We start from the raw sequence: 22,790 nt of genomic DNA, 5'->3' as shown, positions 1-22,790 counted from the left end.
GTGTGTGTGCTGGGGATTGTCGTCGTCTTTGACACAAATCCCGTCAATGTTTTTACGTAATAAGCTATTCTACTTGGACCATGCTAAACCGGAAGTAAGCGATGATGTGTAAAACTTCAAAATAAGAAAATTTGTCACACAAGTACACATGGATAAATTGAATTTTAACATGTATTGTATTGTTACGATTTAACATATCGATATTAGAGTTATGTGCAGTTAATTTTCATGTAGTGACTTACAATACGAATTGTATCGTTACGCCGTGTTCCCTTTACGGCATTCTCGACAGCCTCGTCAGGATTGTTGCGATGGTTTGTACCTAACCATCACTCTTTCGTCAAACGGCACATTTTGAAAATGCAAAAATATGTTGAAAATTTGTCGAACGGTTTGGCGTTGTTGGGTTTTATCTTGAAGGTGACGAGTGCTGCGTGTGCTGTTACGTTTGGGGAGCTTGACGCGTGCTGGGCATGTAAGCGCTGTCCAGTTAAATGGCTCTTTATGACGTCAGCAAGGAGAAGGTTTTGTCAGCGTAGAATTAAAGGGCATCGAAACACCACAGAGATGCTTGGAGCGCTCCTTGCTGCCCCGTAACGTCGACATTTGCCAAAGAAAAGGCAGCATCACTTCCACGATGCTGGGAAACAGAAAGAAAGGAAGCGGGGCTTCGGGCGGAAAGGTCATCGATGTTCTCAAGAATCTAGGTAAGCCTTTGTTGGTCATTAATCCCAAGACTGGACGCAAATGTTGCAGATTTCCATTCAAGCATGATGATAATTCAGCAAATCTGTGCAATATAGTGTTGATAAGAACAATGCATTCTATTTCAAGCTAATTATTTCCTATAATAATACAATAATAACAAAAACAAGTGGATGAGATGTGAAATGCTGTGCATTATCTTTCAAGATGTGGCAAGTTCCTGAAGAGGAAAAACAGGGTATATGTATCTATAAATATTTCACCTTTTTATTACTGAGTTTGGTATCTATTTTAGCCCTGCTAATAATGGAGGAGACCAAGCAGCCTTGATCCCCATAATGTAGAAGCGTTAAATAAACTAGAGTTTAGTTTCCTAGTGGTCTCCCAGATTAGAACATGGTGGGACCTCCGAGAACATGTGTCAGCTATTCCGAGTTTCTAAAGTGGCTTCAACTCAAACCACAAAAAGGTTCCTCCCATCTTTTTCACACACGTTTGATGTCTCCTTTCATTATCATCATGTGTACCTTCCTTCTATTTTAGGCTGGGCCTTTCAGCTGGTTTTTAATTGGCCATCAGTAAAAGTGCATTTTTTTCCCTTCTTGTAATATTATTAATTTATTCCCCTAATATTATAACTATTTTTATCCCATCCTAATTTTCCAAAAATGATGATTTCATTTTTTCTTTAATATTTTAATGTTATGCTACTAAAATGACATTATTATATCAGAATAATATCATAAGAAAAATCATTTCAGTAGCTGAACATTGAAATTTATTCATTCATTCATTCATTTTCTACCGCTTATCCTCACAAGGGGGTGCTGGAGCCTATCCCAGCTGTCTTCGGACCAGCCAATCACAGGGCACATATAGACTAGCATGTTTTTGGAATGTGGGAGGAAACCGGAGTACCCGGAGAAAACCCACGCATGCACGGGGAGAACATGCAAACTCCACACAGAGATGGCCGAGGGTGGGATTGAACTTGGGTCTCCTGGATGTGAGGTCTGAGCGCTAACCACTCGACAGCCGTGCAACCTGAACATTGAAATATTGAAGAAAAAATTAATTCATTCATTTTCTACCGCTTATCCTCACGAGGGTCGTGGGGGGTGCTGGAGCCTATCCCAGCTGTGTTTGGGCGAGAGGTGGGGTACACCCTGGACTGGTGGCCAGCCAATCACAGGGCACATATAGACAAACAACCATTCACACTCACATTCATACCTTTGGACAATTTGGAGTCACTTTTTTGGCGTTATCATGCACAAAAAAGAGAAAGACTGTTTATCTTGTAGGGGAGCAGACTGGGTGGCGGACAGGAAGTGATGTTGAGAGTTTAGAGTTGAATTTTTGCTTGTTCTGGGCTATGGCCACAACAGTACCCGTGCTATGATTATTATTATTATTATTAAGGATATTGTTTATAGCTATCCTTATTTCCATCGATCTGCATGTGGCCATCATGTCCTATGTTGCTGGAAAACAAATGTCCTAAAAATAGCGTTGGCTCCTTAGTACAAACCGTGGCTCTAAGTGGTTTACTTGCAGACAAAAGCCGCCATCTTTCAGGACGGTAAAGGGCAGGTCGTCCAGTGTTTTGAGATTTGTGTGCGCTTCATGTCAGCGTAACCATAGTAACACACACCTCGCCTCAGTTGTTTGAGAACTATTGGTTATCTGACCTATCTGACGTGGTCCAGAAAGCGGAAGGTTGGCGGTTCCATTTTTGCTCCCTCTACCTCGTCACTTCACCCACTTTGCTCCTGCAGCCGCATGGAAGGATGCCTACAATACGCTAAAACCGCGATGTAGCTCGGGAGGTCTGTATCGTTTTTTTGGCTTGGAGCTTGGTGGTATGGACTAGAAAACACCCGAGGTGTATGCGTGTTCCTCAAAACTGGGGGGAAACACTTGGTTTTATTTCTAAGAAAGTACAATTTTTCAAATTATTTTTTTCTACATAAAATTTGAGTGGAATACACAAACTGTACCTCACTTCCTGGTGTGCTGCTTTGTGTCTGTAGGCATGCAGGATGATGAAGATGTCAAGCAGATGTTGCAGGGTTCCAGGATGGTGAAGGTATTGTTGGAAATGATCATTCACTGTTTTACTGTAATTGGAGAATATATGAGGGGGCTGGGACCATGAGGGACCATGTAGGACCATGTGGCTGCGGTCTCTACGTACTATCCACTACTGTAATTTTCTGTACCTTATTGTAAAGTTAAAGTTACGAGCGCCAGCATTTGATAAAGAAGGTAAAAAAACTCAGTTGAATTGAATCGGATTCGAGAAATAAGTGGTGAAAAAAACAGGAAAATGTTCCGACCACATCGTGTCTTTGGGAGCAATCACGTCTTCCGTGAAGAGAAATGTAACCTTAAATGTTCATTTATCCCATCATATCTATTTAGAAATCATAAAAACATGTTTTCAACCACTGATGATGTCATAGTCAGCCCCCCCTGCAACCGGTTGCCATTTTTTAACTCAGCAAGCTAGCTTCTTGCTTCGAGGTTTAGGGGGATTTGTGAACACAGTTGGACTAGGCGGTGTATTAATAACACAACAAGGCATGTGGCATATTGTACGCTAACCAGAAAAATGTACCTTAACCAAGGCAAAAAGTTTTCAACATTAATTGAATAACATGCTAACTGGGACGGCCCCTAACGAGGTTCAACTGTATTTACTTTTTTCGCTATTAGGCATTAGCTAAAAAAATAAGATGAGGACTATTTAGTTGATATTGGCAAAAAAACTAACAATACCGCTTTTGTTTAAATGTACCTTAACCAAGGCAAAAATTTTGGCACAAGTTTTCAACATAAACTGAATAACATGCTAACTGGGACGGCCCCTATCCGAGGTTCAACTGTATTTACCTTTTTTTTTGCTATTAGGCATTAGCTAACAGGAAAAAATAAGATGAGGACTATTTAGTTGATATCGGTGAAATAACAATACCGCTTTTGTTTAAATGTACCTTAACCAAGGCAAACATTTTGACACAAGTTTTCAACATAAACAACATAACATGCTAACCGGGATGGCCCCTAACTGAGGTTCAACTGTATTTACCTTTTTTTGTTTTGCTCTTAGGCATTAGCTAACAGGAAAAAAAATAAGATGAGGACTATTTAGTTGATATCGGCTAAATAATTAACAATACCGCCTTTTTTTTTAAATGTACCTTAACCAAGGCAAAAATGTAGGCATAAGTTTTCAACATAAACTGAATAACATGCTAACCGGGACGACCCCTAACCAAGGTTCAACTGTATTTCTTTTTTTTTTGCTATTAGGCATTAGCAAACAGGGAAAAAATAAGATGAGGACTATTTCTTATCAGCTAAATAAATAACAATACCACTTTTGTTTAAATGTACCTTAACCAAGGCAAGCGTTTTGGCATAAGTTTTCAACATAAACTGCTTCAACATAAAGAACATAACATGCTAACCGGGATGGCCCCTAACTGAGGTTCAACTGTATTTACCTTTTTTTGTTTTGCTCTTAGGCATAAGCTAACAGGAAAAAAAATAAGATGAGGACTATTTAGTTGATATCGGCTCAATAATTAACAATACCGCCTTTTTTTTAAATGTACATTAACCAAAGCAAAAATTTTGGCATAATTTTTCAACATAAACTGAATAACATGCTAACCAGGACGGCCCCTAACCGAGGTTCAACTGTATTTACCTTTTTTTGTTTTGCTCTTAGGCATTAGCAAACAGGAAAAAAATAAGAAGAGGACTATTTAGTTGATATCGGCTAAATAATTAACAATACCGCTGTTGTTCAAATGTACCTTAACCAAGGCAAAAATGTTGGCATAAGTTTTCAACATAAACTGAATTACATGCTAACCGGGACGACCCCTAACCAAGGTTCAACTGTATTTCTTTTTTTTTGCTATTAGGCATTAGCAAACAGGGAAAAAATAAGATGAGGACTATTTCTTATCAGCTAAATAAATAACAATACCACTTTTGTTTAAATGTACCTTAACCAAGGCAAGCGTTTTGGCATAAGTTTTCAACATAAACTGCTTCAACATAAACAACATAACATGCTAACTGGGACGGCCCCTAACCGAGGTTCAACTGTATTTACCTTTTTTTGTTTTGCTCTTAGGCATTAGCAAACAGGAAAAAAATAAGACGAGGACTATTTAGTTGATATCGGCTAAATAATTAACAATACCGTTGTTGTTCAAATGTACCTTAACCAAGGCAAAAATGTTGGCATAAGTTTTCAACATAAACTGAATTACATGCTAACCGGGACGACCCCTAACCGAGGTTCAACTGTATTTCCTTTTTTTTGCTATTAGGCATTAGCAAACAGGAAAAATAAGATGAGGACTATTTAGTTGATATTGGTGAAAAAAATAACAATACTGCTGTTGTTTAAATGTACCTTAACCAAGGCAAGCGCTTTGGCATAAGTTTTCAACATAAATTGAATAATATGCTAACCGGGACGGCCCCTAACAAGGTTCAACTGTATTTACCTTTTTTTTTTTGCTAATATGCGTTAGCAAACAGGAAAAAATTAAGATGAGGACTATTTGTTATTGGCTAAATAGATAACAATACAGCGTTTGTTTAAATGTACCTTAACCAAGGCAAGCATTTTGGCATAAGTTTTTAACATAACATGCTAACCGGGACGGCCCCTAACCGAGGTATTTACCTTTTTTTTTTTACTTTTTTTTGTTGATATGGAAAATATCAATGATATGGAAAATATTTGTCGATCACTTATTGATTCCTGTGAACAGGTCCGATCACGACGCTGGCAGAAGGTGCGAACTCTGAGGCTCCGGGACGATGGTTCCACTATCTGGTGTCAGTCCTTCAAGTACTTCAGTCGATGCCGGCAAACACCATCCTGTAAGTGTTTTTTTTTTTGCTATCCTCATGTTTATATTCAATGTTTTACATGGATTCATTTGCATTACAATGAAGTAGAATTTTACAGTTGTTGATTTTGATATTTAAAAATGTGGCATCTCATATTCTATTCTCAGGTCCTTTTCTAATTCTCATTGGTTTTTCGAGTTCTATCCAGCTTTTCCAAGTAGAAGTGATACGGATTTTAAAAGTAAGATGCTATATTTTTATGTATTGGATTCGCCTCTCCAATGTAGGTCCAATGTAGACTACTTTAAATGTAGTTTTTCAGGCCTTCTACTTTAGGTGGAGTACTCTTACTGGTTCAAAGGATAAAACACTAATGAATATGCTGGGTCTATTTTGGGGACTCTAGAAGCGGTACTTAGTTCTCTGTATATGAACACAACTCCCTCACTATAGGAGGGGAAAGGCAAGGCCTTTATTATACGCTCAGCCGCTCGTATTTCCATAGCGGCATGAGATGTAGTACAAATGGTGAGATTATAGGGTAACTCGTGGCTTCGTGATTTATATTTACCCAGCAGCTGAACTACTAGCTTAGCTCCATGAAACCAGGACCAGACCTGTTCTACATTATTGTTGTTCCCTCTTTGAAGCTCGAAGATATTTGGGTGTTGATCTGAGGGACCATCTCCGTTCATCCTGAGGGTGTTTGTTTGGGCTTGAGGTCAGGGTTCTGTACTGGTTCTTCCACACCAAGTTGACCAAAGCAGGCTTTACTAAAACACACATCTCACTGTTATGTACAATAATATTCAAAATGTGCAGTACGGGACTTATGTCAAATAGATTCATTCATTTTCTAACGCGGGGTACACCCTGGACTGGTGGCCAGCCAATCACAGGGCACATATAGACAAACAACCATTCACACTCACATTCATACCTATGGACAATTTGGAGTGGCCAATTAACCTAGCATGTTTTTGGAATGTGGGAGGAAACCGGAGTACCCGGAGAAAACCCACGCATGCAAACTCTACACAGAGATGGTCGAGGGTGGAATTGAACCCTGGTCTCCTAGCTGTAAGGTCGACCGTTGTAATTCATTCAGGTGAAAGATGTGCAATACTACCTTTTGTTTACTGCAATTCTACATTTTGGTTACTGTATAATTTACATTTGGGTTGCACTGCGGTCGAGTGGTTAACACGCAGACCTCACAGCTAGGAGACCAGGGTTCAATCCCACCCTCGGCCATCTCTGTGTGGAGTTTGCATGTTTTCCCCGTGCATGCGTGGGTTTTCTCCGGGTACTCCGGTTTCCTCCCACATTCCAAAAACATGCTAGGTTAATTAGCCACTCCAAATTTTCCATAGGTATGAATGTGAGTGTGAATGGTTGTTTGTCTATATGTGCCCTGTGATTGGCTGGCCACCAGTCCAGGGTGTACCGCGCCTCTCGCCCAAGACAGCTGGGATAGGCTCCAGCACCTGCACGACCCTCACGAGGATAGAAAATGAATGAATGAATGAAAAATTGTAATATTATGAGAGCTGGCGAAGTTTCCATTTTGTGTCTTTTATTTCTACGTTTACTTGCAAACCCAAGTCCAAGTACAACTACTTTAGGGTGAACTTGGTGTACCAAACTCAATTGCAATTTCATCAATGGATGTCAATTTAAATATTTTTTTTTGTTTTAACTGTGACAAAACATGTGCTTATTAATATGACAATTTGGAGTGGTCAATTAACCTAGCATGTTTTTGGAATGTGGAAGGAAGCCGGAGTAACCGGAGAAAACCCACGCATGCACGGGGAGAACATGCAAACTCCACACAGAGATGGCCGACTGGGATTTATATTCTTATTCCTTATTTTATTTTTTTCCTTATTTTTTATTTTTATTTTCTACAAAATGCCGGCATGGCGGTTGTGTGGTTAGCGCGCAGACCTCACAGCTAGGAGACCAGGGTTCAATTCCACCCTCGGCCATCTCTGTGTGGAGTTTGCATGTTCTCCCCGTGCATGCGTGGGTTTTCTCCGGGTACTCCGGTTTCCTCCCACATTCCAAAAACATGCTAGGTTAATTGGCGATTGTCCAAAGGTATGAATGTGAGTGTGAATGGTTGTTTGTCTATATGTGCCCTGTGATTGGCTGGCCACCAGTCCAGGGTGTACCCTGCCTCTCATCCAAAGACAGCTGGGATAGGCGCCAGCACCCCCGCCACCCTCGTGAGAAAAAAGCGGTAGAAAATGAATGAATTTTCTACAAAATGCACCATGGAGTTGCACTCAAATTTCTTTATATGCAATCCAATGACAATAAAGGCAATTCTGATTCTGATTTATGGATCTTGTTTGTGGAACAGGACCTTGATGCTCCCAAAGTTTGTGATTGGAACAAGCATATAAAAGTTTATAAAAGGCACCTGGAGGAACACCTCTAATACCTTTGAGGATCTTGTGTGTAAGATGTAATTCCATCCTGGTACTACATACCCGGTACTACATACTGTATGCAATGAGCCTGAATGACTAATCACAAACAGTTCTGATAACAAACTGGACAAAGCACTGGATGAATGACGTCTGTCTCTCCCACAACTCCAACTCCAGTCTCCGTAACTGAGGTGGAGTGCGTACGTCAGGGCTTTCACTCAGAGACGTTACGGAAGATGGTTGCTGGAATACCTGAAGATCTCTGCTTGACGGTGGTCTTCAAAGGCTCCCGAAGGAACTTGGATCTTCTCTGCCGGAACAAGGAGGAGGCTCTTCATTGGGCCCGAGGCATCCAAACGCTGCTGGACAGGAGTGAGAACATGACCCAGATAGAAAAACTTGATCAATATCCTTTGATCGTTTATGTGTACTACTGCAAATTGTGTGTAAATGATGTATCGCTCTAATCATCCTACTTATCTGGGGTCGGATAGTCGGGGCCACCGCCTACGCTGTTGGGGCTACGCCTGGAAGAACCACACTAAGGACAGGGAGGTTGTCAGTCGAGCTTCGAGCTTACAGTGTAAAATGTCAACATTACGGAATTGAAATTTTGGTCATGAGTGTGTATATGTGTATACGTATATATGTGTACACGTATATATACGCAGTAGAAAAGTCGTATTTTACCATTGTGTGATGACTCCCTTAACCATGTGCGATACTTGGATCCTTGCTTACCTGAAGCAGGCCGATGTGAATCAGGACGATAGTATGAGCTACTCTGAAGTGCAGACGTTGCTACAGATGATCAATATCGACTTGAGTGACCAGTACGCCCGTGCACTCTTCGAGGTACTTCCAAAACTTATTGAGTGTATTCTACAAAAAACCTCATGTGTGATGTATTGTGTGTGTGTCACGACAGAAATGCGATCACTCAGGCAACAGTCGGTTAGACCACGGCGAAATCGAGATTTTCTGCAAAGAGTTGTTGCGTAGGCCTGAGCTGGATGCTCTGTTTCGCCTCTACTCGTCCGATGGCTGCGTCCTCTCATTTGCGGATGTGAAGAAGTTCCTTAAAGACCAGGAGGAGGACGCTGCAGACACACACGCCCAAAGCCTGATCCTCAGCTACGAATTCAATGAATGGGGTATGTCGCCATATATCGTAGAAACGCTTATTATTACGTTTATTTTACTATTCCCATCTCGTATATTTCCCATTTTCCCAACGCAGCTCAGAAGAGCAAGTTCATGACTCCGAACGGCTTCACCATGTACATGCTGTCCAAGGAGAACTCTGCATTTGATCCGGATCACGCTTGGGTTTATCAAAACATGAATCGGCCCCTGGCGCACTACTTCATCTCCTCGTCTCACAACACCTACCTGTCTGGGGATCAGCTGGTTGGGGAGAGTGGCGTGGAGCCGTATATCCGGTAAGTGAGGACGCCAACCCAATACGTTTTATGCGTAACGTGTATTATCTTGGCGAACCAGTCTTTGATGAGGCCGTGATGGACAGCGTTCCGATTCTTCATTTCCACTCCGGTTTCTAACGAGTCTTGATTCAGATTCTCCTAAGTGGCAGGGACATAAAAATTGTCATGGTTTAAATGAGGGCCATTTTCTTTAAAACTGTATTTATTATTTGTTTACTTGTTATATATTGTGTAAAACAAAAATATGTGAAAAAAAACCCCCAATCAACATTTTCAAAGTGAAAATGACAGATCCATTCTGCTTTTCTGGTCGCTACATTACCTTATATCACATTACCTTAACACTGCATGAAGCCATGACATGAAAAAAGTTCTCCTCCCATTCCATGTGGAAGTGGTCCCCAGGGCGCCAATCATGTTTAAAAAAAAACATTTAGCAAGTCATAAACAAGTAGTTTTTCTCTGCTCTATGAAAATTTTCCATTTATGGAAATAGATTTTTTTGCAGTATTTATAAAACAAAACATAAATGTTACACAACCTTTTAGTCATAATTCCAACTCCATATATATGTATACATGCTCACTATAATAATTTACTATTAATGTACATCTAATTTGTATATTCATAATACGATCCATATCATTTAGTCTATATATTTGCAACTATATATGTATATATCATTATTATGTACATAAATTATATAAATAACAAATTATTAGTAGTATTAATAATTATATATAATAATTTATTTATTATTATTTATTGATGTATTATTATTAATAATAATAATCATAATAATTGTATTATTATTACTTATAATGTATGTACATGATAGATAATGATATATACATAATAATATATACTATATAAATAATACATTATTATTCATATTATTAATAATCATATATATAATAATAATAATTTATTTATTTATTATTTATTTATTTATTATTATTATTAATAATCATAATAGTTGTATTATTATTATTTATATAATGTATGTACATGATAGATAATGATATATACATATATAGTACATTATATAGTACATTACCATGTACATACATTATATAAATAAATTATTAATATTACGATTAATAATTACATATATCTATATAAATAATAATAATAATCTTATTGTTATTATTATTATTAATGTTATTATTTATATAATAATTTTATTTATTATTATTTTTACATACATTATATACATAATAAATTATTATTATTATTAATAATTATTATATATATAATAATTTTATTGTTATTATTAATAATAATATTTATATAATATATGTACATGATAATGATATATACATATACAGTTGCAATTAAATAGACTAAATGATACTATTATTATTAATAATGATAATGATAATAACATATAATAAATCATAATAACCCCAGTAATAACAATACTAACAATTATTAATTATTAATAATAGCAATAATAATAATAACAATAATAATGTATTATTATTTTTAATAATAACAATAATAATGTATTATTATTATTAATAATTATAATGCACTTTCCACTTCAAAATCACAGTGCTTCACAGGAAAAACAAATAAAAAAAGAAAATTGAAGAGAAAAATACATTAATTAATTAATACATTAATAAAATAAATACATACATTATATAAATCCTATATACAACGCACTTCTGGATTTTTACTGTGTGCATGTGTAATTAATCCTAATCTAATTTGTTGGGAGACAAATATTGTCGAGAAATATTTGCCAATGAATCCCGGGTCTATGATGTCTTCCAACATCTACGTTTCCTGAAAATGGAGGAACATTTGAAGCCGAGAACATTTAGCTAGCTCACAAGCATCGCGTGATGGTTTAGTGGGGATGCCATACGTCTTTGTTTGCTGTGTGTGTTTACATTTACGACTTGTCTTTCAGAGCCTTGAACAGCGGCTGTCGCTGTGTGGAGTTGGACTGTTGGGATGGAGATAAAGGACAACCGGTCATCTACCACGGATACACACTGACCACAAAAGTGTCATTCGCCGAAGTCATTCAGACAATTAACGAGTATGCGTTTAAGGTAAAACGCCTTGCCGCTGAACAGGCCAGTTGGCTCCGTTGAAACTTAGTCTATGAAAACCGTTGATGAATGCTCGGAATATTCCTATGAATGATCCTATTGCCCTCTTCTTTCCTTCCACTTCCCACAATGGGAACAGGCATCACCATACCCGGTCATCCTCTCCCTGGAGAACCACTGCTCGGTGGAGCAGCAAAATGTCATGGCTCAGCACCTGCGATCCATCCTGGGGGACAAACTCCTCACCAAGCCCATCAGTAGCCTTCAGTCCAACGTCCTGCCTTCACCAGAGGTAGACCTGTTGAAAGGGGGTCCGGACCGTTCTATAAAGGTCTCATTTCTGGTAGTTAATTAGGCCCAGACTCTACCTGGATTAGACTTTCAGCTAAATAGGATTCTTTATTTATGACAGAGCCCCTGGATACATGAAATAGCACCCATGTTGTCACCTTTACACTCAATTATTCAAAATTGAGTGTAATTCATTAATGTGACTGCTGCCCTTGGAGGGGTGCCCTGTTTTAAATTTTAAATTTTAAATTTTAAATTTTAAATTTTAAATTTTAAATTTTAAATTTTAAATTTTAAATTTTAAATTTTAAATTTTAAATTTTAAATTTTAAATTTTAAATTTTAAATTTTAAATTTTAAATTTTAATCTATTTATTCATCTATCTCTATCTATCTATCTATCTATCTATCTATCTATCTATCTATCTATCTATCTATCTATCTATCTATCTATCTATCTATCTATCTATCTATCTATCTATCTATCTATCTATCTATCTATCTATCTATCTATCTATCAGATAGATAGTCTATCTATCTATCTATCTATCTATCTATCTATCTATCTATCTATCTATCTATCTATCTATCTATCTATCTATCTATCTATCTATCTATCTATCTATCTATCTATCTATCTATCTATCTATCTATCTATCTATCTATCTATCTATCTATCTATCTATCTATCTATCTATCTATCTATCTATTTATCTATCTATTTATCTATCTATTTATCTATTTATCTATTTATCTATTTATCTATTTATCTATTTATCTATCTATTTATTTATTTATTTATTTATTTATTTATTTATTTATTTATTTATTTATTTACTTATTTACTTATTTACTTATTTACTTATTTACTTATTTACTTATTTACTTATTTACTTATTTACTTATTTACTTATTTACTTATTTACTTACTTATTTACTTATTTACTTACTTATTTACTTACTTATTTACTTATTTACTTATTTACTTATTTACTTATTTACTTATTTACTTATTTATTTAATGTTTTTGAAAAAGCAGATGATTTGAAGACGAGACGTTCATGTTCACATCATTCTGGGATTTCAAAATGTATGCAGGACCTGAAGGGTAAAATCCTGATAAAGGGGAAGAAAGAGAAAACAGCGGAGGAAGGCCCGGCCAGTTCCAGCTCCTCAGACGAGGAGACCAGCCAGGCTGACGGCAAAGCCAAGAAAAAGAAAGAAAAGAAGAAGGTGGACATCAAAAACGTCAGTCAAATCCAAAGATCTGGTACTGATCACTCTGGTCTCACTCTGGATTCAGTCAGGTGCAGCTAAGGTGAGTCGAGGGCTGTCGGACTTGGTCGTGTACGCCCGCAGCGTGCACTTTAAGAACTTTGAAGCCGCCGCCTTAACCCCAGCGAGCCACATGTCGTCCTTCGCCGAAAGTCGAGCTCTGGGGTACCTCAACGACTCAGGTATTTGAACGTCACGATCGGTAAAAATGCAGGATCGTTTTTGAAATCTCCTCAGCTCAACATTTGTAGTATCTTTTATGGGATCATCATGTCCACCTACAATCTTACTAATTTGGCTTTTTACAGTAAAATGCCCCAAGATAGAGGTGTCCAAACTGCGGCCCGGGGGGCGGCATGTCATTTTCTTGAACAAAGAAGCACATAAAAAATTATATTTAAACAAAAAAATCCAAAGTATTGTCGCCTTGCTTTGTCATTGCTTTGGTTTTGGACCTGCCATGTTGTCCTGTCAATCAATCACTACCCGACGATGACCATGGGTTAGGGGGAGTCTGCATCAATCCGCCCTGTCTATCTCAGCTGAACCAGTGGCGTCATTAGGAATTTATTTTTAATTGTTTTTATAACTAAGTCACCCCGAACCAAACCACAAAAAAATTTACAAAAATACAAAAAAATTTTTTTTACAAACAAATTTGACAATTTTATATAATAGGGCAAAAGCAGGCTAGCTAATACTAGCCTACTACTACTAGTAGTAGTAGAAATAATCACAAGAATGATGATAGTACCGTATTTTCTGGACTATAAGTTGCTCCGGAGTATTAAGTCGCACAAGCCCAAAAATGCATAATTAGGTAGAAATTTTTTAGGAAGGCTTCCTAAAATGTATTTTTAATTGGCAGTTTTCCAACCAGGGAACCAACCCAAACCACAAAAAATTTTACAAAAACAAAAAATTACTAAAAAAATTTGACAATTTTAAAAATAGGGCAAAAGCAGGCTAGCTAATACTAGCCTACTACTACTACTAGTAGTAGAAATAATCAGAAGAATGATGATAGTACCGTATTTTCTGGACTATAAGTCGCTCCGGAGTATAAGTCGCACAAGGCCAAAAATGCATAATTAGGTAAAAAAAATTTAAGAGGGCTTCCTGAAATAATTTAAAAAAAAAATTTCCCCCGCTCCAAAATTGACACATTTTATATAATAGGGCAAAAGCAGGCTAGCTAATACTAGCCTACTACTACTTCTAGTAGTAGTAATAATCAGAAGAATAATGATGATAGTACCGTATTTTCTGGAAGTTGCTCTGGAGTATAAGTCGCACAAGGCCAAAAATGCATAATTAGGTAAAAAAAAATATTAAAAAAAAAAAAAAATTATTTAAACCCCCCCCCCCCCCCCCCCAAAATTGACAAATTTTATATAATAGGGCAAAAGCAGGCTAGCTAATACTAGCCTACTACTACTTCTTGTAGTAGTAATAATCAGAAGAATAATGATGATAGTACCGTATTTTCTGGACTATAAGTCACTCCGGAGTATAAGTCGCACAAGCCCAAAAATGCATAATTAGGGAGAAAATTTTTAGGATGGCTTCCTAAAATAATTTATTTTTAATTGTTTTTTTTATTTTTACAAAAAAAATGTTGACAAATTTTATATAATAGGGCAAAAGCAGGCTAGCTAATACTAGCCTACTACTACTAGTAGTAGTAGTAATAATCAGAAGAAGAATAATGATAGTACCGTATTTTCTGGACTATAAGTCGCTCCGGAGTATAAGTCGCACAAGGCCAAAAATGCATAATTAGGTAGAAAATTTTTAGGAGGGCTTCCTAAAATAATTTATTTTTAATTGTTTTTTTTACAAAAAAATTGACAAATATAATCGGGCAAAAGCAGGCTAGCCAATACTAGCCTACTACTAGTAGTAGTAGTAGAAGAATAATGATAGTACCGTATTTTCTGGACTATAAGTCGCTCCGGAGTATAAGTCGCACAAGCCCAAAAATGCATAATTCGGTAGAAAATTTTTAGGAGGGCTTCCTAAAGTTATTTTTAATTGTTTTTTTTTTTACCCAAAAAAATTTGACATTATAGGGCAAGAGCAGGCTACCTAATACTAGCCTACTACTTGTAGTAGTAGTAGTAATAATCAGAAGAATAATGATGATAGTACTGTATTTTCTGGACTATAAGTCGCTCCGTAGTATAAGTCGCACAAGGCCAAAAATGCATAATTAGGTAAAAAAAATTTAAAAGGGCTTCCTAAAATAATTTTTTTTTACAATTTTTTTCCCCCCAAAAATTGACAAATTTTATATAATAGGGCAAGAGCAGGCTAGCTAATACTAGCCTACTACTACTAGTAGTAGTAGTAATCAAAAGAATAATGATGATAGTACCGTATTTTCTGGACTATAAGTTGCTCTGGAGTATAAGTCGCACAAGGCCAAAAATGCATAATTAGGAGGGCTTCCTAAAATAATTAATTTTTAATTGTTTTTTTTTTTACCCAAAAAAATTGACAAATTTTATATAATAGGGCAAAAGCAGGCTAGCTAATACTAGCCTACTACTACTTCTAGTAGTAGTAATAATCAGAAGAATAATGATGATAGTACCGTATTTTCTGGACTATAAGTCGCTCCGGAGTATAAGTCGCCCAAGCCCAAAAATGCATAATTAGGTAGAAAATTTTTAGGATGGCTTCCTAAAATAATTTATTTTTAATTGTTTTTTTTTTTTTACAAAAAACAATTGACAAATTTTATATAATAGGGCAAAAGCAGGCTAGCTAATACTAGCCTACTACTACTAGGAGTAGTAGTAATAATCAGAAGAATAATGATAGTACTGTATTTTCTGGACTATAAGTCGCTCCGGAGTATAAGTCGCACAAGGCCAAAAATGCATAATTAGGGAGAACATTTTTAGGAGGGCTTCCTAAAATAATTTTTTTTATTTTTTTTTTTTACAAAAAAATTTTGACAATTTTATATAATCGGGCAAAAGCAGGCTAGCTAATACTAGCCTACTAGTAGTAGTAGTAATAATCAGAAGAAGAATGATGATAGTACCGTATTTTCTGGACTATAAGTCGCTCCGGAGTATAAGTCGCACAAGGCCAAAGATGCATAATTAGGGAGAAAATTTTTAGGAGGACTTCCTAAAATAATTTTTATTTATTTATTTTTTTAAATTGACAATTTTATTTTTTATTTTATTTTATTTTTTTTTTACAATTTTATATAATAAAATTAAAAAAAATTATATAATAGGGCAAAAGCAGGCTAGCTAATACTAGCCTACTACTAGTAGTAGTAATACTAATCAGAAGAGGAATAATGATGATAATGCAGTATTATTTTTTGTATTTCTTTCCCTCCAGCGATCCAATTTGTGCGTCACAATACCAATCATCTCAGCAGAATATACCCTGCAGGCCAACGGGTCCAATCTTCCAACTTTAACCCTCAGACTATGTGGAACGGAGGTTGCCAGATTGGTGAGTTCTATCAAAAACCCCGCACTAAAACTCACTTGTACAAAGATCCAACACAACGTTGTGTTTTTTTATCTTCCAGTGGCTCTCAATTTTCAAACACCCGGAGAACCGATGGATCTCAACCGAGGCAGGTTCCTGCAGAACGGTCAGTGCGGATACGTTCTGAAACCTGCTTTCATGTGTCAGAAGGACACCACCTTCAACCCGGGAAATGTCGGTGGAGGTCCCGGCCACTCGCCCGTCAAGCTCACGGTTAAGGTGAGTCGGTAACGATTATGTCACATGATCTGGAGTCGCTGTACAGTTTGTAACCACGTGACGTTATTTCAGATTATTTCAGCACAGCAGTTACCCAAACAACAGAAGAAGCCAACATCCATCGTGGATCCTCAGGTTGCCGTTGAGATCCACGGTGTCGCTATCGACAACAACAAGAAGAAAACGCATCACATCCAGAACAACGGTACTTGACATCCCGTGTCATCGTCATCGTAATGTCCGTTGCAAAATAAAATGTACATGAATTGTTCCATGGTGGCTTCAGGGTTCAACCCACAGTGGGACTGCACCTTTAATTTTACCATCCACGCTCCTGAACTGGCTATGGTTCGCTTCGTGGTGGAAGATCATGACTACACTTCGTCCAATGAGTTCCTGGGACAGTACAGCCTGCCTTTCAAAAGCCTGCGTGCAGGTATGGAACACACTCCCCATGTTGAAGCACATTTGCTGGTCGCGTATACTGGAGCGTACCAGTGTGTGGCCAAATATAATATAATATAATATAATATAATATAATATAATATAATATAATATAATATAATATAATATAATATAATATAATATAATATAATATAATATAATATAATATAATATAATATAATATAATATAATATAATATAATATATAATATAATATAATATAATATAATATAATATAATATAATATAATATAATAATATTATAATATAATATAATAATATTATAATATAATATAATAATATTATAATATAATAATATTATAATATAATATAATAATATAATATATTATATTATATATATTATAATATATAATATAATATATATATTATATATTATAATATAATATAATATCTAATATAATATCTAATATAATATCTAATATAATATCTAATATAATATCTAATATATAATCTAAGCTACAATCACAGAGCATTTTTTGTTTAATTTTGTTTTAAAATTTTTTATTTTGTATGTTTCTCATAATATTGTGACTTAAAAAATGTCAATTATTATCTTTAATATTGGAACTCTATGCTACTAAAATGACGTTATTTTTCCTCATAATATATTGAGTTTATTCACTGAAAATTGTAGCTTTTTTTCCTCTTAATATTTTCACTATTTGACTTTATTATTTTTTATAACTTGAATCTATTTTATTTGTATTTAATTGTTATTATTATTGATCATATTTATTCTTGTGAAATTACTAGATGTGAGATGAGGCGAGATTATGTCTACGAGAATGAGATGAGTTTTTAATTTAATATAATAAAAGTACAAAAATATAAAACACATATGACAATATGTATACTAAAATGTTATTTTTCATAATATTGAGTTTATTCACAGAAAATTGTAGCTTTTTTCCTCTTAATATTTTGACTATTTGACTTTATATTTTTTTTATAACTTTAATATATTTTATTTTTATTTAATCATTATTATCAATCACATTATTTTTGTAAAATTCTGCTTTTTTCTCATTAGATTTCATCTTTATTCTCTATTTTATTCTTGTAAAATTATTAGATGGAGATGAGATTGTTTACGAGAATGAGATGAGTTTTTTAACTTAATACCAGTACAAAACTATAAAACACATGACAATATGTATACTAAAATGTTATTTTTTTCTCTTAATATATTGAGTTTATTCACAGAAAATTTTTTCCTTTAATATTTTATGACTTTAATAATTTTTTTATTACTTTAATATATTTTATTTTTATTTAATCATTATTCTTACTTATATATATATATATATATTTATAACTAATATATTTTAAATATATATGTATAATATATTTTATTTTAGTTATTTTTTTATTTAATATATTTATTTAATAGTTATTATCAATCACGTTTTTTTTGTAAAATTCTGCCTTTTTCTCATTATATTTCATCTTTATTCTCTTATTTTATTGTAAAATGACCAGATGTGAGATGAGACGAGATTATGTCTACGAGAACGAGATGAGTTTTTAACTGAATACAATAAAAGTACAAAACAATAAAACACATGACAATAAATTGCAATCTACTAATGTAATTTCTACTACATTACACATCTGCACTCTATGTGTATGCTAGTGGCCCCGCCTCCACCCACTAAACATTCATGCTGTTTATGGAAGAAATGTGCCAAAGCGCTGAAAGCAATGCACAGAGTCAACTCTCTTCCTGCCGTTTCGGAGGCGGGACACGTGCATGTGACGATATACTTAAGTGAAAAGGTGAAATATACATAAGCGTGTGTACTTCTTACCTGTGCAGGTTACCGTCACGTGCCACTGATGAAGCTGGATGGCTCCAGCCTGTCACCCTCCACGCTCTTCATCCATACCAAGATACGGGATAAGTAGGCTTTTACATCCGACCTGGGGGGTGCGTTCAAGTCAATTTGATACTTTTTCTATGTAAAGATGTTAAAACCAGTCCAGTGTAGTTAAAGGTAGCAATATTGTTGACTACATACAAGAATAGAGAATAATATAAATATACAGTATCTGATATCATCTGTAATTCGAAAGGATTATTTGGGTAATAATTTACACCTTTAAAATAAAGATGTAGACTTTGGCTTTCTTTTTTAAAAATTGAAATGTGTAAATATTACTGACAATTTAATATATAGTTTATAGGCCATAATTTACTATTTATTTTTGGACATAATAGTAGATGATGGATGACTTTGTCATTGTTATTGTAAATAGGGCTGTCAAATAGCTCCTAATGAGGACAACTTATTTATTTTATTGATTATATTCAACTTTTTAGCACATGATGTCAGTTAGGACAGTTTTAACCTGAACACACCACCAGTCCAGCGCCATATCCTGTACGTCTTAGTGATACGTGGGTCCATACTCAAATCAAAAACATCGATATTTTACATACTTCAGTCATTTAGGCATGACTGATCATAAATGTGTGAATTAAGACTTATCATGGTTTTTATTATTGTACTTTTTTAAATTTTAAATGAACATTTTATACGATTTATACTTCAGGTTTTAAAATAATACTGTGTTCTTTATTCTATGGTATGGAAAAAAAAAAAAGTTTACCAGACAGTTGAAATTGCACAAAGTATCTGATCGATATCGCCGATCCGTCCATTTTTTTATACCGCGTATCTAGAGGACAATGAGATATATACGTATTAGCAGGGTACAGTTACTATGATAAATCAGCGTTACATGCTAAGCTTTGTTTGCACCAATTATCTTTTGGGACCTTATTTGGCTGGGATGGTTTCTCTTTTTAATACGATGACAAACGCCCCCTTTCATGTGAACGCGAACTTGGCGCAAACCCGAAAACCAGACCTGACTAAGCTGATTGCGGATGGGTTTAAATACTTTCACATATGATGAGTCATCAAATTTGAAAACTGATCTCAAACTCAAATTTTGTAATCATTTGACAGCCCTGGTTGTAAATTAAATGTTTTGAAGTCGGACTTAGAACCTCCTTAGAACCCAACAGTCAGTTCTTGACCTTTTTTCACAAAGATATAACCCGCAAGAATTTCTCCACCGTTGCCATGGATACACGTGTATTATTCCTTGTTCCCAAATACTGTGTGTGAATGCATAAAGGTGAGCTTTAATGACCATGAGTACCGTATTTTCCGGACTTAAGTAGCACTTTTTTTTAATAGGTTGGCTGTTCCGGCCACTTATACTCCAGAGCGACTTACGTATGTTTTTTTTTCTACCTAATTATGCATTTTTGGCCTCATGCGACTTATACTCCAGAGCGACTTATAGACCAGAAAATACGGTAATATACTGTATTTTCCGGACTATAAGTCGCACTTTTTTTCATAGGTTGGCTGTTCCTGCGACTTATACTCCAGAGCGACTTATGTATGTTTTTTTTCTCCCTAATTATGTATTTTTGGCCTTGTGCGACTTATACTCCGGAGCGACTTATAGTCCAGAAAATACGGTAATATATATACCATATTTTCCGGACTATAAGTCACTTTTTTACATAGGTTGGCTGTTCCTGTGACTTATACTCCAGAGCGATTTATGTATGTTTTTTTTCTCCCTAATTATGCATTTTTGGACTTGTGCGACTTATACTCCGGAGCGACTTATAGACCAGAAAATATGGTAATACTGTATTTTCCGCACTATAAGTCGCACTTTTTTTCATAGGTCGGCTGTTCCTGCGACTTATACTCCAGAGCGACTTACGTATGTTTTTTTTCTACCTAATTATGCATTTTTGGCCTCGTGCGACTTATACTCCAGAGCGACTTATAGACCAGAAAATACGGTAATATACTGTATTTTCCGGACTATAAGTCGCACTTTTTTTCATAGGTTGGCTGTTCCTGCGACTTATACTCCAGAGCGACTTATGTATGTTTTTTTTCTCCCTAATTATGTATTTTTGGCCTTGTGCGACTTATACTCCGGAGCGACTTATAGACCAGAAAATATGGTAATACTGTATTTTCCGCACTATAAGTCGCACTTTTTTCATAGGTCGGCTGTTCCTGCGACTTATACTCCAGAGCGACTTACGTATGTTTTTTTTCTACCTAATTATGCATTTTTGGCCTCGTGCGACTTATACTCCGGAGCGACTTACAGACCAGAAAATACGGTAATAAATATACTGTACTTTCCGGATTATAAGTCGCACTTTTTTTCATAGGTTGGCTGTTCCGGCCACTTATACTCCAGAGCGACTTATGTATGTTTTTTTTTCTCCCTAATTATGCATTTTTGGCCTCGTGCAACTTATACTCCGAAGCGACTTATAGTCCAGAAAATACGGTAATATATATACCATATTTTCTGGACTATAAGTCACTTTTTTTCATAGGTTGGCTGTTCCTGTGACTTATACTCCAGAGCGACTTGTTTTTTTTCTCCCTAATTATGCATTTTTGGCCTTGCGCGACTTGTATTTTGGAGCAACTTATAGTCCAGAAAATACAGTCATAAATATACTGTATTTTCCGGACTATAAGTCGCACTTTTTTTCATAGGTTGGCTATTCCTGCGACTTATACTCCAGAGCGACTTATGTATGTGTTTTCCTACATAATTATGCATTTTTGGCCTTGTGTGACTTATACTCCGGAGCTACTTATAGTCCAGAAAATACGGTAATTTGTTGGCTGTACAACGTCACGGTGATAATGCTATCGGGCTGTGAGCTAGCATGTCAATCCTCGGGTGTGTCTGACTTTCACCAGTGAATCTTGTACTTTCTGTACTGTAGCTTTGTTTGTATGATTCTGTTTGTGTGGAACATTAAATGCATTCTGTCATTGATGTTTGGTTTGAATGATTCTTTGCATGAATATATCTCAATAAACACGAACACAAACGTGTGAAAATTGCACAGATCGGTAAGTATTTTCTCGAGTATGTTAAATCCAAACCAGGATGAGGGAAGGAGTTTCTCCAGTGTTTGGGGGACAAGGTTAATGTTTTCCATGTGTGGACTATCTGCCACCAGGCTTCCACAGCTTGGAAAGTAGTGATGTGATACTAACTGAAGTAAACAACTGCAATCAAGTGTTTGCAATCTCAATTCCAGCGCTGTGGAGGACTTTGCAGAATTGTTGTCATTCAGCCACATTGGAGGCTTTTCCAGCATGAATCCTTTTCAAGGTCATGCCACAGCATCTCAATAGGGTTCAGGTCAGGACTTGGACGAGGCCACTAAGTCTTTGTTTGGTTTTCCTTCAACCATTCCAAAGTGGACTTGATGTTGTGTTTTGGACCATTGTCCTGCTGGTTTCAAACTGAGGTCACAAAAAATATGGCTGCACATTCTCCTCAGGATTTTTTGGAGACAGCAGAAGTCATGCTTCCAAGGTCCCAGAGCAGCAAAACAGCTCCAGACCATCACACTACCACCACCATATTTTACTGTTCTTCACATTTACTTTTAGACCACATGTAATGGGACAAGAGT

The 22,790-nt window shown here is 35.7% G+C and overlaps 1 protein-coding gene across 1 annotated transcript; it reads left to right on the top strand.

The window, feature by feature from the left end:
* The first annotated feature begins 423 nt into the window (after positions 1-423).
* LOC131109922 (1-phosphatidylinositol 4,5-bisphosphate phosphodiesterase delta-3-A-like) lies at positions 424-22,133 on the top strand. Its single transcript, XM_058062457.2, has 16 exons — positions 424-707; positions 2,739-2,794; positions 5,505-5,616; positions 8,202-8,430; positions 8,750-8,879; positions 8,953-9,178; positions 9,265-9,466; positions 11,388-11,532; positions 11,672-11,824; positions 12,922-13,056; positions 13,127-13,280; positions 16,462-16,578; positions 16,658-16,836; positions 16,909-17,041; positions 17,123-17,272; positions 19,116-22,133. The coding sequence occupies exons 1-16, from the start codon at positions 638-640 to the stop codon at positions 19,202-19,204; spliced, it is 2,280 nt and encodes a 759-aa protein (XP_057918440.2). The 5' UTR covers positions 424-637; the 3' UTR covers positions 19,205-22,133.
* The last annotated feature ends 657 nt before the right edge of the window (positions 22,134-22,790 follow it).

The sequence above is a fragment of the Doryrhamphus excisus genome, linkage group LG2 (genome assembly GCF_037039965.1).
Source record: "Doryrhamphus excisus strain RoL-2023G ecotype Guam linkage group LG2, RoL_Dexc_Guam_v1.1, whole genome shotgun sequence".
Lineage (NCBI taxonomy): Eukaryota > Metazoa > Chordata > Actinopteri > Syngnathiformes > Syngnathidae > Doryrhamphus > Doryrhamphus excisus.
The sequence above is the reverse complement of the archived record's forward strand: the minus strand, read 5'-3'. Positions and strand labels throughout refer to the sequence as shown.